Source organism: Ascidia mentula, chromosome 6 (genome assembly GCF_947561715.1).
Source record: "Ascidia mentula chromosome 6, kaAscMent1.1, whole genome shotgun sequence".
Taxonomy (NCBI): Eukaryota; Metazoa; Chordata; class Ascidiacea; order Phlebobranchia; family Ascidiidae; genus Ascidia; species Ascidia mentula.
Genome location: NC_138571.1, coordinates 13,444,688 through 13,457,863, shown reverse-complemented (window position 1 = coordinate 13,457,863; position 13,176 = coordinate 13,444,688). Strand labels below are relative to the sequence as shown.

The 13,176-nt window shown below is 40.7% G+C and overlaps 1 protein-coding gene across 1 annotated transcript; it reads left to right on the top strand.

Moving 5' to 3' along the window:
* The first annotated feature begins 330 nt into the window (after positions 1 to 330).
* Positions 331 to 13,091, top strand: LOC145906533 (uncharacterized). Its single transcript, XM_082993965.1, has 14 exons — positions 331 to 573; positions 859 to 1,817; positions 2,052 to 2,594; positions 2,970 to 3,073; positions 3,326 to 3,540; positions 3,942 to 4,046; positions 4,869 to 4,999; positions 8,773 to 8,935; positions 9,160 to 9,248; positions 9,492 to 9,615; positions 10,596 to 10,837; positions 11,241 to 11,396; positions 11,667 to 11,892; positions 12,646 to 13,091. Exons 1-14 carry the CDS (start codon positions 346 to 348, stop codon positions 12,742 to 12,744), a joined length of 3,384 nt encoding a protein of 1,127 aa, XP_082850091.1. The 5' UTR covers positions 331 to 345; the 3' UTR covers positions 12,745 to 13,091.
* The last annotated feature ends 85 nt before the right edge of the window (positions 13,092 to 13,176 follow it).

Genomic DNA, 13,176 nt, shown 5'->3' with positions numbered 1-13,176 from the left:
GGATGTCGTACAGTCATGTAAAAGGTAGCTTAAAGACAGGCCATAGGTATCAGGCTGGTAGTTTGGCTCAGATTGCACCCATCCTATCTGGTGTGGTGCAACTTTCACATGCGAAGCATATAACATGCTATCATGTTAAAGCTACTACACCTTTGTTTGCCAGCGGCGTATTCGTCGACCCAAGCTGGAAAGAAAATGATATAATAGCCTTAAGAACGCCGCTGCCCATAGAACGTAAACCTTTATTTCCATAAATGACGTTGAGTCATCGAATAATGGGCATACCCCATGGTATGACACTACTGTATATTGTTTACTGTATAGAAGGTGTTTAAAGTTAGAGCAATGTTGCCTTCTTTGCTTGTGTTGATGTTGGGACTGACTGTCGGAGAAATAGAAGCTGGAGTGGTCGGACCCCAATGTTGCGCTCATCCAGGAACGTCACATCTAGTGTGTGGTCCGAAAAGTCTTCAGATGACGGGTGTTGTCACGTGCTCGTGTGTGTCACGCTTGGTTGGAAATGGAAGTCTTGATATAAGCGAAGCGAGGGAACTGTCGCTCATCAATGTTACGGTAAGAACAAAATTTTAGATGGTTCGTGAAAGAAAATGGGATTTAGGTGCCAAAAACTTGGAGTTTTCTAATTTAAACAAAAAAGCCTGAATATGCTGCTATGGATTATGAGCAAACGTTTCGAACACGACTGCGTCCATTATCGGTTCAATTTAAGAATGAGCTGCAACAAATAGGATTTCACTAATTAAAAAGCAGTCGTTACTATAGAGTTTCGAATTCAAAGAAATTACTGTGTGAAACTATAGGAAAAAATGGCACTTACTTTCCTTGATATTTTTACAGACAAACAATCTTGTCCCCTGTCTCAATGCAATCTTCGAATCAGGGAACAATGGAAACGCTGTGTCCGGTCTTGTTATCGAAGGAAGCCGTTTTCAACGCAATGTCACTTCGAATGCTGCACACTTTCCAGCAACAGGAAACCGACAAGCAGAGGTCAACAAGTTGAAGATAAAAAACACTGGGTTCTCCCACATCAACTCCAAACTATTTGATCTCTTTTCCTCCATCTGGGAACTGTATCTTCCTTTCAACGGGATCAAAGAAATCTCTGCCGATATTTTCGACTCGGATTCGATGTTTGGACTCGGATATTTGGACGTATCCCATAATCAGATCCTGTTGCTGGACGCTTGCGTTTTCCAGAACCTTCCTAATCTGCGGTCGTTAAATCTGAGCCATAACTTGATCTCAATTATCAACCCAGGCACATTTTCACCGCTTGGGTCACTTGATGAACTTGATCTCTCTTTCAACCAGCTAAAATCTGTCCAATCGTCCACATTTGCAGGGCTCACTTTTCTCAACACTCTAAACCTGCAAAGCAATCAAATCTTCGAGGTGAATTTTACCTTGCCTTACAGCTGCAATGAAGCGGGAAGCTGCAATGCCACATACTGTTCCGAACCTAATGTTCTAGCTCACCTTGAAACGTTGGATTTAAGCGACAACGTCATCACTGACGTCAGCAACGCAACGATGTTTTCCATGATGAAAACTCACCTGCTAACGTTGCGTCTCAATATGAACCGAATCACGACCGTCGGATTCGAATCCTTTCGGAACATGTGTGCCTTGCAGACCCTCGACCTGTCTAGGAACCGAATAGGATCGATTCGTGCCGATTTCGGATCGTCTTGTAACGAAAATCCCAAGTCACAACCTGTTGGTTACGGTGGACAGATGATGCTGTTTAACTTGAGTGACAACAAATTGACTCAACTTCCTTCCGCAGCATTCAGGTTGGTTTGCTGTCAGCTGTACAGTTTTTTTTCCTTCTGGTATGAGCATTAGATATTATTTTAAGCGAATTCGTATGCCATCCGGCGAGACTTTTTCAGCGTTGTGGCACTGTGTACAGTTAAACGTGTTGGATAGTTCATGTTTTGGTAGTAATTTATATTATTTAATTTGGTCCTAAATTTTGGTTGTTAATCAAAATCAACAAAGAATCACGTTCACATTGTTTGTATCAGGTCTATTCCCGATATTACAAACCTCGATCTCAGTCGAAACAGTTTGGAGGGTGTGGTCGAAGACGCCTTTGTTGGGCTAAATTCGATCCGGGTGATCTCACTTCGAGGGAACCGTCTAAAGTCCGTCCCGACAGCCATTTTACGCGACCTGCATCTGCTTGACCTCCGCAACAACCTTTTGTCAAAAATATCCCCCTATTGGGTTGAAAGCCTTGCCCCGTCGCGTGGCGGGCAACTTCTTGTAGCAGGAAACAGCTTGGTGTGCGATGAAACCATGGCTGAATTGCTGCAGAACGCGACATGTAACCAGATACCCGAACACGAACAATATTCCAACGAAGCTGTGGTGGCGTTGGAGTCATTAAACGCCACACTGTCATCTGGAAGGCCGGTAAATTTGCCTGAGCCTGGACTCTGCATTCGAAGCGGCCGTGACGGCACATCGTGTGTAAAGTATGGAGCAGAAATGAACGTGTGCGTTCTGCAGGCCTACATGACAATGTTGCGAAAAGGAGTTCTTCCTGGCAATCAGGAAGTTCTGGTGTAAGTTATATAACAATCCAATGCATGTAACTTAAGCTCAAAGGTGTCATTTAAGTTTTTAGGATATTTTTTGGGGGAAATGAGGTGTTGTAACTAAAGGATTTCCTATTGTAGTTAGACTTTTACCATCCAACTGTAAAGAATAGCTCTTTCCTTTTTCTCTCCGTTAGTTACAACACCTCATTTCCCCCCCAAAATATTATTAATACAAAAGGCTCTTCTGGCACAAAATATTTGTTGCTATGGGCGTTCCAAGCGTTATAAAACAACCTTCTTGCGGTCGAAGGGCTTTTTCTATTATAGTTATGCCTGGCAGCATCACAGTGAGTAATCGATAACTTTTATTCAGTGGTGTGACTGTTGCTATGGTTACAGGAGAATCCTATCACAAATTCAGTCTCTTTATCACTACGCCAGAAACGCCGAAGAAGGGTCGAACGCCAAACGCTTGCAAGGCGTCAAGCATTTTATTGTTGAAGGTAAGAAGCAAATGCAATCAACATTATTACGTCATGTAGTCGGTTTGTGCTTTGAAGACTTTAATTTAAGGAATGTCCGATGATGTACTGTATTAATTATGTCTACACAATTACAATTGAATATGTTTGATACCCGCTACAAAAGATTTCGAATAAAGTAAAGAAGTGCATGATTGTTTTGTGTCTTAACTGTTCACCCGCGTATATCCTATGTAGAACATCAGCCTAATTGTTATCTACCTGTAATCGCAGCTCTCGGCGTAATTTCCGAGCAAATTCCCCTGCCCTCTAGTTGGATGCTCGGTTACGTCAGCCAGGACATTACAATGGGTGCGAGTGACGTAAGCAAGTCGTCCAATGACGTCATCGCATTTTCACTTCATGAGAATGGGGAGGTTTCGTTTGGGTCAGCGAAAACCGGGCTGTCAGCGGTTGGTGGCGACGTTCCGACCATTAAAGCTTGCAATGTGAGTCGTGTTTAATTGCAACAAACAAATACATTTGCAAAAATACTTTTGTATATAACTTAAGTTCCAATTCTCAATACAGTTTACCTTCTGGCAAAAATTATTTTGATAACCCTGAGAGCACTTCCCCTAATCTTGTACTGTTGCTGCCGTTTCTAATGTAATTCTCAATATAGCTTTTCTCCTGGTAAAAGTAGTAGAGTTTCTTTAGGCAACGTTTCGTCTTCCGTAGGACGAGTTTTTATCAGGGTTATCAGGTTAACTTTTGCAGCCAAAAGGTCAGCTATATTGAGGAGCGCCAATCTTGTTAGTAATCCAGGCTTTAAAAGCAAACCAGCCTATGAAGCACATCTGTTTTACTATAGCCACCGTTTTTCAAGTGTTGCATTTACTGCCGGTAGGTCAACACTTCAACGTCTCGAAGCATCGAAATCAAGCTGCCGGCGTCGAGCTTTGAAAAGGAAGGGACTCGAAACAGGGTGACATTTGCCACGTATAAAAACGCGGTAAGTTTGACGGGGTCGGATCCAAAACGGTGGCGATTGGGGCGAATGGCTCCTCCTAGATACATCATAATAATAAAAATTTTAAATAAATTGCCTTACTTGCTGGCTGGATGCTCAGTTACGTCAGCTAGGACATTGTAATAGATGCGGGTGACGTTGACAAATTGTCCCATGACGTCATCGCAGTAAGAATTATGTCGCAATGCTGCGAAAATGTGCTGATAAAAGGGGTATTTTAAAATTGGTTTTCGTTCATCACTATATAACGTGCCTTGTTTGACGCCTGCATGACTATTTACTCGCCTAGCGACTGAAATAGGTATTATTGCGTCACAATAAGTTTTGGATAGCAACCCCTCCCCCGAGAGCAACTTTTTGGATTCGCTCCTGGGTTTTGAAAAACATCATGGTTTTTGGACAAATGTGTTTGTCACAACATGTTAACACTATGGGTTACTTTGACTTTAGAATATAAAAACATACTGAAAACTTGTCATCGGGTCGTTAGTAATGCAAAGCCCCTACATAGTGGTTTAATGTGTCGAGAAAATACTTGTTTTGTATCAGCTTTCATGTCACTAAGAAATTTAAATTTGCGAATCCTATATACCATCTTAGAAGTTACCCGTTGACCACAGATCTTTCGTTTAATAAAACGAAGAAACATTAAAGATCGTGTGTATAAGCTGCAGACAGATGGCCACTGTTTCGACCTAAAAGGTCTCATCAGTGCAGCTGGTATGACTATCAGACGACTTTGCCGACCAAAGTCTTATCATATGATTAAAGATCGTGTCTAACAAACCTCTATGTACTTCACAGTTCCTCTTCCCATCAGGAGAAGTTCTCTCCTCCATCATATCTGCCAGCGTTGCAGGAATAAACGTCACCAACAGTGTCGACCCAATCGAAATTGTCGCTACTTTGAATAGAAGCCACAGCGAAAACGTGACGTAAGCCGTTATTTTTTTGTGGCTGATCCAACTGGACGAAGCCTGTAAACTTAATGGTCTCGATACGATAGCTGTGAATGTCCAAATAAGGACCTGTGCAGTGGGTCATGCGGTTGCATGAAACATTGCGGCGTTTTTTCGATAAGATATTGAATTTACAATTTAGTATTAACCACAAATAATGGACTGGGGGATGGAATGCGCGCTTGACAAACTGTTGAGACGAAAAGTTTTTCGAATACGATATAGTATTTATACGAGGTAGACATCAATCCTCTGAGTACAGGGTCCACATTATGACGCAAATCCAGATCAGACTTTCTATGTTTGTTACATTGGTCGAACGCCATGTCCGGCCATTCTTTTGGTCAAAGTTATTGCAGTACCAGGCGGTAAAACACTTGGACAACAGCTAATTAGACGAATACGAGTGAAATGTCGAAATTGAAACTAATCGCGCTGAGTGTGGTGCTCAAATTTCAGTTTATTTCAATTTCCAGTATTTTTTCCAATTAAAATTCCAGTTTCGCCAACAATGTTTTCAGCAAATGAGTCAAGTTTTCGAAAAGCGTGAAACACATGGGAACTTTATTGCTAACGAGGGTTTCCCAAGACAAATTTGGCCACGAAGCCCTGCGCTTTGGGCGACAATCGCAGTTTATCATAAAGACCCCAAAAATGTCTCCAAAGTTTTGTTTTTCTGATTGTGATAGCATTTTTTCGGTAAGAAACAGTCCCCGCATTCTTTCTTATTCGGACAAAGCATTTCCTAGGATCGGCCGTACAAGTACACAAAGCAGTCTTACCATCGAATTTTCATCTGACTAATATTTCCTGTAATTCAATTTCTGCTGCCTAACAGTAACGAGAAGTCCTATTATAGAGTGAGGCCAACTTCCGCAGAAAAAACCCGTACTTACTATGAGACAATAGAATTCCTTTTGTTTTCATCACAGGGTCAAATGGGGGATGTTTTGCCTACTACCAAATACACTATATGTATCTAATCTTTCAAACTCATAAGAACTCCCCAGGATGCAGTTGGGGCAGCCTTCCTTTGTCCAAGACAAAACCTAACACAGAAGATGTTAAATAAGAAAATCGATTTAAAACTAGTGCTGCTTGAGAAGAAACATTTTTCGAATACGATATAGTATTTATTCGAGATAGACATCGAGTGCAGGGTCCACATTATGACGCAAATCCAGATCAGACTTTCTATGTTTGTTACATTGGTCGAACGCCATGTCCGGCCATTCTTTTGGTTAAAGTTTTTGCAGTACCAGGCGGTAAAACACTTGGACAACAGCTAATTAGACGAATACGAGTGAAATGTCGAAATTGAAACTAATCGCGCTGAGTGTGGTGCTCAAATTTCAGTTTATTTCAATTTCCAGTATTTTTTCCAATTAAAATTCCAGTTTCGCCAACAATGTTTTCAGCAAATGAGTCAAGTTTTCGAAAAGCGTGAAACACATGGGAACATTATTGCTAACGAGGGTTTCCTAAGGTAAATTTGGCCACGAAGCCCTGAGCTTTGGGCGACACTCACAGTTTATCATAAAGACCCCAAAAATGTCTTTAAAGTTTTGTTTTTCTGATTGTGATAGCATTTTTTCGGTAAGAAAAAGTCCCCGCATTCTTTCTTATTCGGACAAAGCATTTCGTAGGATCGGCCGTACAAGTACACAAAGCAGTCTTACCATCGAATTTTCATCTGACTAATATTTCCTGTAATTCAATTTCTGCTGCCTAACAGTAACGAGAAGTCCTATTATAGAATGGGGCCAACTTCCGCAGAAAAAACCCGAACTTACTATGAGACAATAGAATTCCTTTTATTTTCATCACAGGGTCAAATGGAGGATGTTTTGCCTACTACCAAATACACTATATGTATCTAATCTTTCAAACTCATAAGAACTCCCCAGGATGCAGTTGGGGCAGCCTTCCTTTGTCCAAGACAGAACCTAACACAGAAGATGTTAAATAAGAAAATCGATTTAAAACTAGTGCTGCTTGAGACGAAAATTTTTTCGAATACGATATAGTATTTATTCGAGATAGACATTGACCCTCTGAGTGCAGGGTCCACATTATGACTCAAATCCAGATCAGATTTTCTATGCTTGTTATATTGGTCGAACGCCATGTCCGGCCAATCTTTTGGTTTAAGTTTTTGCAGTACCATGCGGTAAAACACATGGACAACAGCTAATTAGACGAATAAGAGTGAAATGTCGAAATTGAAACTAATCGCGCTGAGTGTGGTGCTCAAATTTCAGTTTATTTCAATTTCCAGTATTTTTTCCAATTAAAATTCCAGTTTCGCCAACAATGTTTTCAGCAAATGAGTCAAGTTTTCGAAAAGCGTGAAACACATGGGAACATTATTGCTAACGAGGGTTTCCTAAGGCAAATTTGGCCACGAAGCCCTGAGCTTTGGGCGACGCTCGCAGTTTATCATAAAGACCCCAAAAATGTCTCTAAAGTTTTGTTTTTCTAATTGTGATAGCAGTTTTTCGGTAAGAAACAGTCCTCGCATTCTTTCTTATTCGGACAAAGCATTTCCTAGGATCGGCCGTACAAGTACACAAAGCAGTCTTACCATCGAATTTTCATCTGACTAATATTTCCTGTAATTCAATTTCTGCTGCCTAACAGTAGTGAGAAGTCTTATTATAGAGTTGGGCCAACTTCCGCAGAAAAAACCCGTACTTACTATGAGACAATAGAATTCCTTTTATTTTCATCACAGGGTCAAAAAGGGGATGTTTTGCCTACTACCAAATACACTATATGTATCTAATCTTTCAAACTCATAAGAACTCTTTGTGGTTCTGAGTGTTTTTCAGAGATTCTTGGGTTTAAACATTTCAACCACCTTTTCTGGCAATATTACTACAACAAACCGACACAAATCTAAGAAAAAGGCAATATTTAAAAAACACTGTCATCAGAATTATGAGGAAATTCGTGATTTGTGTTTCTAAAACACTGTTTATGAAAATAAGCTTACAAATAAGCATAGCATTTTACCTTGGCTTTAAGTGTTTTCTGCTACAGTTCACACAAATGAAAAAGCGTATAATCTGTTATTTAATACCAATGCCATTAACGCGTAGCTTTAAGACCTGTAACACACGAGTTTAACGTTTCTTGAACCATAGGTGAGACCTGTGGTTCTCACCCATTTATACCCTTTTTTTGTTTTGAGTCCGCGATGCACGTCCCCGCGCGTGTTTGTGATGTGCTCAAGCAATTTTGCATGTTTTCAGGCCCATTGCAAAATACGAAAACATTCTTTTAAATGTAGGGGTTTGTTAGTCACAAATTAAGTGGGTTTCTAGCAAAGCTCTACAGAGCCCCTGTTGAGAACCACTATGGGATAGACTTCTGTGAGCTACATACAGATGACTACTGTTTCGACCTATAAGGCCGGGTCCACACTGACGCTTTGCGCCGGCGGATTCTTTGTTTGTTTCATTATACGCCGGCGTGCGGGCGTACGCTCGTGACATTAAAACAAACAAAGAATCCGCCGGCGCAAAGCGTGAGTGTGGACCCGGCCTAAGGTCTCATCAGTCCAGCTTAGTGTGACTCTTAGGCGCAAAGACAAAATGTGGTCGTCAAAGTCGTCTAAAAGTCATACCAAGCTGCACTAATAAGACCTTTATATAGGACAGTAGCCATCTGTATGTACCTCAAAGAAATCACATTATTGGTGCTACTTGCTTTTATATATCACTGGCATAGACACTTAATGTTTTTAGGTGTGCCTTTTGGGACAAGAAAACTAGCAGTTGGTCCACTGAAGGTTGTAGGAGGGTGAATTTCACCGAAGTCGAAAACGGCTACGGCTTGGCGAGAGTAACGTGTCACTGCACCCACCTCACAAACTTCGGGATAATCCTGGATTACAATCCTACAGGAAAGGTACGTATGACAAATGCATGTAACTGCATCAGATGAAGACTATGCAGAAGCTTTACGAGTCCACCTGTGGTTACAAATCACTTGACCACCAGTTGAATACAAAATGTAACACAATATTCAACATTTGTAGTGAAATTGTTTTTTTGGCCGTTATGAAATTTAATAACGTCATTGAATATTAGGATTCGGTCTTAAAATTGTGATATCTTTTCATCAATTTCCAGATGCCACTTGCAAGTTCAGTCAAGAGCAACCTTTCGTTCGTCGGGATAATGGCATCCATCGTTGGCCTGGCCATCACCATTGTCTACAGGTGATTTGTTACCACACACGGTGTGATGAATTTTATACTGGCAGGAAAGCTAAATTTTGAACATTATATGGAACCGTGTATATTCCAGCTTTTGTTGTTTATTTGCTGTAGAATGTTATAATTCCTTTTTTTCCTTGCGTTAAAAATGATTTTTGCAGTTGCGTGTTTGAACTTTCGATTTTCAATCCACCAGTTTTTAACAAGAGTTGCAACACCTTTTCAACGTTTTGTTAAATCCCGCAGGCTTTCAGTGCGTGATCTACGCAGAGGAGTTCCACAAATAATCCTTCTCCACCTCTGTTTCTGTCTCCTTATCGTCTACATCTTCCTATTATCGGCAGACAACGAAGCATTGATGAGCAAACCGGTAGAGGATCTAATTAGTTTAATTAGGTTTACAGGCTTGGGAGCCCACGCAGACATTGCAGCCCAGCTGGATCAGACACTTTTTTCTGACAAAAAATGCTCCGACTTGTCAAGGGAAAGTGGCTGATCCAGCTAGGCTGCAATTCCTAGGCTGCCAAGCCTGTAAACTTAATGATCGCGATACGATAGCTGTGATCGCCAAGGACCTGCGCAGTGGGGCGATCCTGCCAATCATGCCATTGCATGAAATATTACTGCGTAGTTTAATTGTTATTTTTCTTCCGGATATATAGATCGACAATTCGTTTGGATTTGTAAACTTATAGTGCAAAATCTGCAATTGTTTCCACATTTTTTTACCACACCTGAATTCCAACCCAGGTTTTATGATCACCCGCCCAGGTTTTCAGCTTGGTACATGCTTCGTCGGGCGCTTTGGCCGATCGTTATCGTATGATTTACAACACGTAAACGTTTTGAAATTGTAATGAAGTTTGCAAAACAAAGGATCTAAAGTGGTGTGACAAACCTATTGGTAAAACCAATTTATATTTTGTTGAACAACAGTAAATGTTTATCCAAGCAGCAGAGCCAATAAGTCTAAAATAAACATTTTACCCATTAGGTCGAAACAGTAGCCTGGTCTGCAGCTCACTTTAAAACGAGTAAATCGAATTGTTGCGTGGTAAAATTTTGACGTGAAATTTTGCGTTGAAGAGCTCATGGCATTTGTAAAGTATCATGTCAAAAGTGATTTTAAACCCAGGGCTCTCTCTCGAAAAAAAATTGCCGGTGCGACAACCTTTTAAAGTTTAGACTATGCATGAAATTGTCGGTGAAACCCAGCCCTTTGCGATAAAAATCCCTTTATCCATGGGCCCCCATTTTATGTCCATAGACCCCCTTAACGGACACAACTGCACCCCCACTCTCGCGGGGCCTGTAAACAAAGAATAAACATCATACAACGTTTTATATCAGGTTGGATGTTTTTTCGTGGCGTTGATTCTTCACATGTCCCTTCTCTCTGTGTGGGGTTGGAATGTAGTGGAGGCCGTGTCCATGCATCTCCTGTTAGTGAAGGTTTACAACGTGAACATGAGACACTTTCTCACCAAGGCCACAGTTGCTTGTTATGGAACATCGGTTATTTTCGTGGTGACCAACCTGATCCTTGCCTACACCACCACCACGGACAAAGCTCACTTCTTTTCCAACTTTACGTAAGAATTTGTTATGATGATGTTAAAACAGTGACGTAAGTCGTGACGTAAGATTTTGTTAGTCTCTTATTAGACTGCTCGTGTTTTGGCTCTATTGAAAAGGACATATTGATTAGTTTTCTTTTAACCACAGAGTTTCGCTAAATTCTAACAAAAATTATTAAATCAGTCTTTTGTAAAAGTGATAAAATACCAGGGAAAGGCATTTTGATGACATTAGACTGATAAGATTCATACTGTATATTTCTCATGAAAGTTACCCTAAACGTGAAAATATCAAATTAAAAAAGATTTTGGTGTATAAAAAGTTCCTTTTTAACGCGATTACAACTAAACTTAGGAGGTAAAGTTTGAGACTCTGATCGTTTCGGTTAGTTGTTATATGCGTCATGTATATTTACAGATCCCCGGTGGCATGCGTTATATCACCCAAGAGCAGCCCATACACACTGTTGCTTCCAATCAGCGTTGCTTTCTTGCTGAACTGTTTTCTGTTCGTGAAGATTATACACGCTTTAAGGACGCCTTCGAAATCGGCTTCAAGGAGTGAATCTCGAAAGTACGTTTTTTCAACAATAAACGTATTAAAAAAATTGTTTCCACCTGTTCTGCCGAATGACAAGCTTTCGCCAAAACTTTATGATACGCCCTGTGGATTTTTAGTAACTGGTACGACTGACTGTAAGTGTTAATATTTAAGAAAACGTGATTCGACAGTGAACAACTTCGCCCAAGCAAAAGTTTTTGATCATATGTTGATTATTCCTGTCCTATCATACGAGAACACCGCAAACCGCGTAATAACAACAAATAAACTTCTTATTTTCAGGTTGAAAAATCGACTTCGACAGGCTGTTTGCGTTACTGCCCTACTTGGGATAACGTGGGCTATTGGGTTCATAAAAGTGGCGGTGCAGCTTTCTAGTGGATCGAATGACACCAGTTATGCCGTGTGGATCCTCGATTTGCTGTTTACTGTTGTCAACTCTATCCAGGGCTTCGTGATTTTTCTTATGTTTTGCTTGCAAAGAATTCTAATGGAATCACACTGCTGGGTAAGATAATTGTTACAACCAACTGTTTGTTGTACAAGTGTAATGTTGGGATACTGGTTAAAACGATGAAGTTACTCGAATCACCATCGTTGGTTGTGTCCCGTGCGGCAGCAAACAAATTGAAGGCGTGGCAATCATTTTCGTGTGTTAATTCGACGTTAACAGTAGACGTCGGTATAAAATATCGGGTAAAACAAATTGTTGTGGGTTGCAGAAGATAAAACCTTTTCTAGTACACTTTGATATACTCCCAGTTTAAGATTTCATTCCTTGCGCAACTCAATTACCGCAAATATTGGAAACACTTGAAACCAGCGCATTGACAACACCGCGATAATGTACAAAAAACACGTGGAGGGCGATTGCGAGCATAGCAATACGTGGAATGAATCAGCCAAACACAGTCAGGTTTGGGCCGCCCTTTAAAATAGAACGATTCGTACGCTTCGTTTCTGTGGCCACCTAACATTGAAACCGACTGGGTGGAAACCTATATGCGGTTTGTGGCAACCCACCACAGTGCAAACTGCTGCCATTGTACGACAGGGCGTGATTCTCCATGAGGAAATTACTGTCATGTGGGCGCCTGACTCAATATAACCTCGAAGGTTTCATTGGTAACCGTGCCTTTTAAATTTTTGCATGTAGCCTACAACACATTAACATTGTAGTTTTTGTGCATACTTAGTGAGTTGATTTGTACCCATTGGCATAATCTTTTCTTTGACCCAACATTTGTCTTTGGTTATACAGAGTAAATGGGAAAGGATGAGAAGCGACAGTTCCATCTCCAGTCCACGTTGGATTTCCGGCACAGATTTCCAAACAGGCCGTCGAAGCACTAATTTTTGACTGAACACTCCGAGTCAAAGTTTTGTATTGACAAATTATTCTCGCTTCGACTTTCCTGCTTCAGCTTAAAGTCAAAGCTGTTTCGGACATGTAGTATAATTTTTGTCACAGAGTTTTTGTTTTATGATCTCGTCACAATTTTCCTACAGAAACCAACATTTGCACGAAGTATCCACCAGCAGTGGAAAGCCGGTGAGAATTCTGCGGCTGGCGTGGTCCAAATAGTTGAGAAACTTAAATTTACTCACCTAGCATCCTCAAATTATTTTTCGTGTAACTTGAATTGTTTCGGCAAGAATCTTACTTGCATCACTGCTAAAAATTCCTTTAGTCTTGACAGGTCCTACTAATAAAGGGCACGATTTTACAAGAAATGTTTTTGAAACTGCTGGCGATATTTTGTGTCAAGGGCTGGGCCTGATTTTAAGCATT

Excerpts from the sequence above, each read along its gene's own strand:
- LOC145906533 (XM_082993965.1), top strand. The coding sequence starts at position 346 with ATGTTGCCTTCTTTGCTTGTGTTGATGTTGGGACTGACTGTCGGAGAA. Across the intron at positions 3,541-3,941 it reads CGACCATTAAAGCTTGCAAT|GTCAACACTTCAACGTCTCG; the intron begins GTGAGTCGTGTT and ends TACTGCCGGTAG. Across the intron at positions 9,249-9,491 it reads GCCATCACCATTGTCTACAG|GCTTTCAGTGCGTGATCTAC; the intron begins GTGATTTGTTAC and ends TAAATCCCGCAG.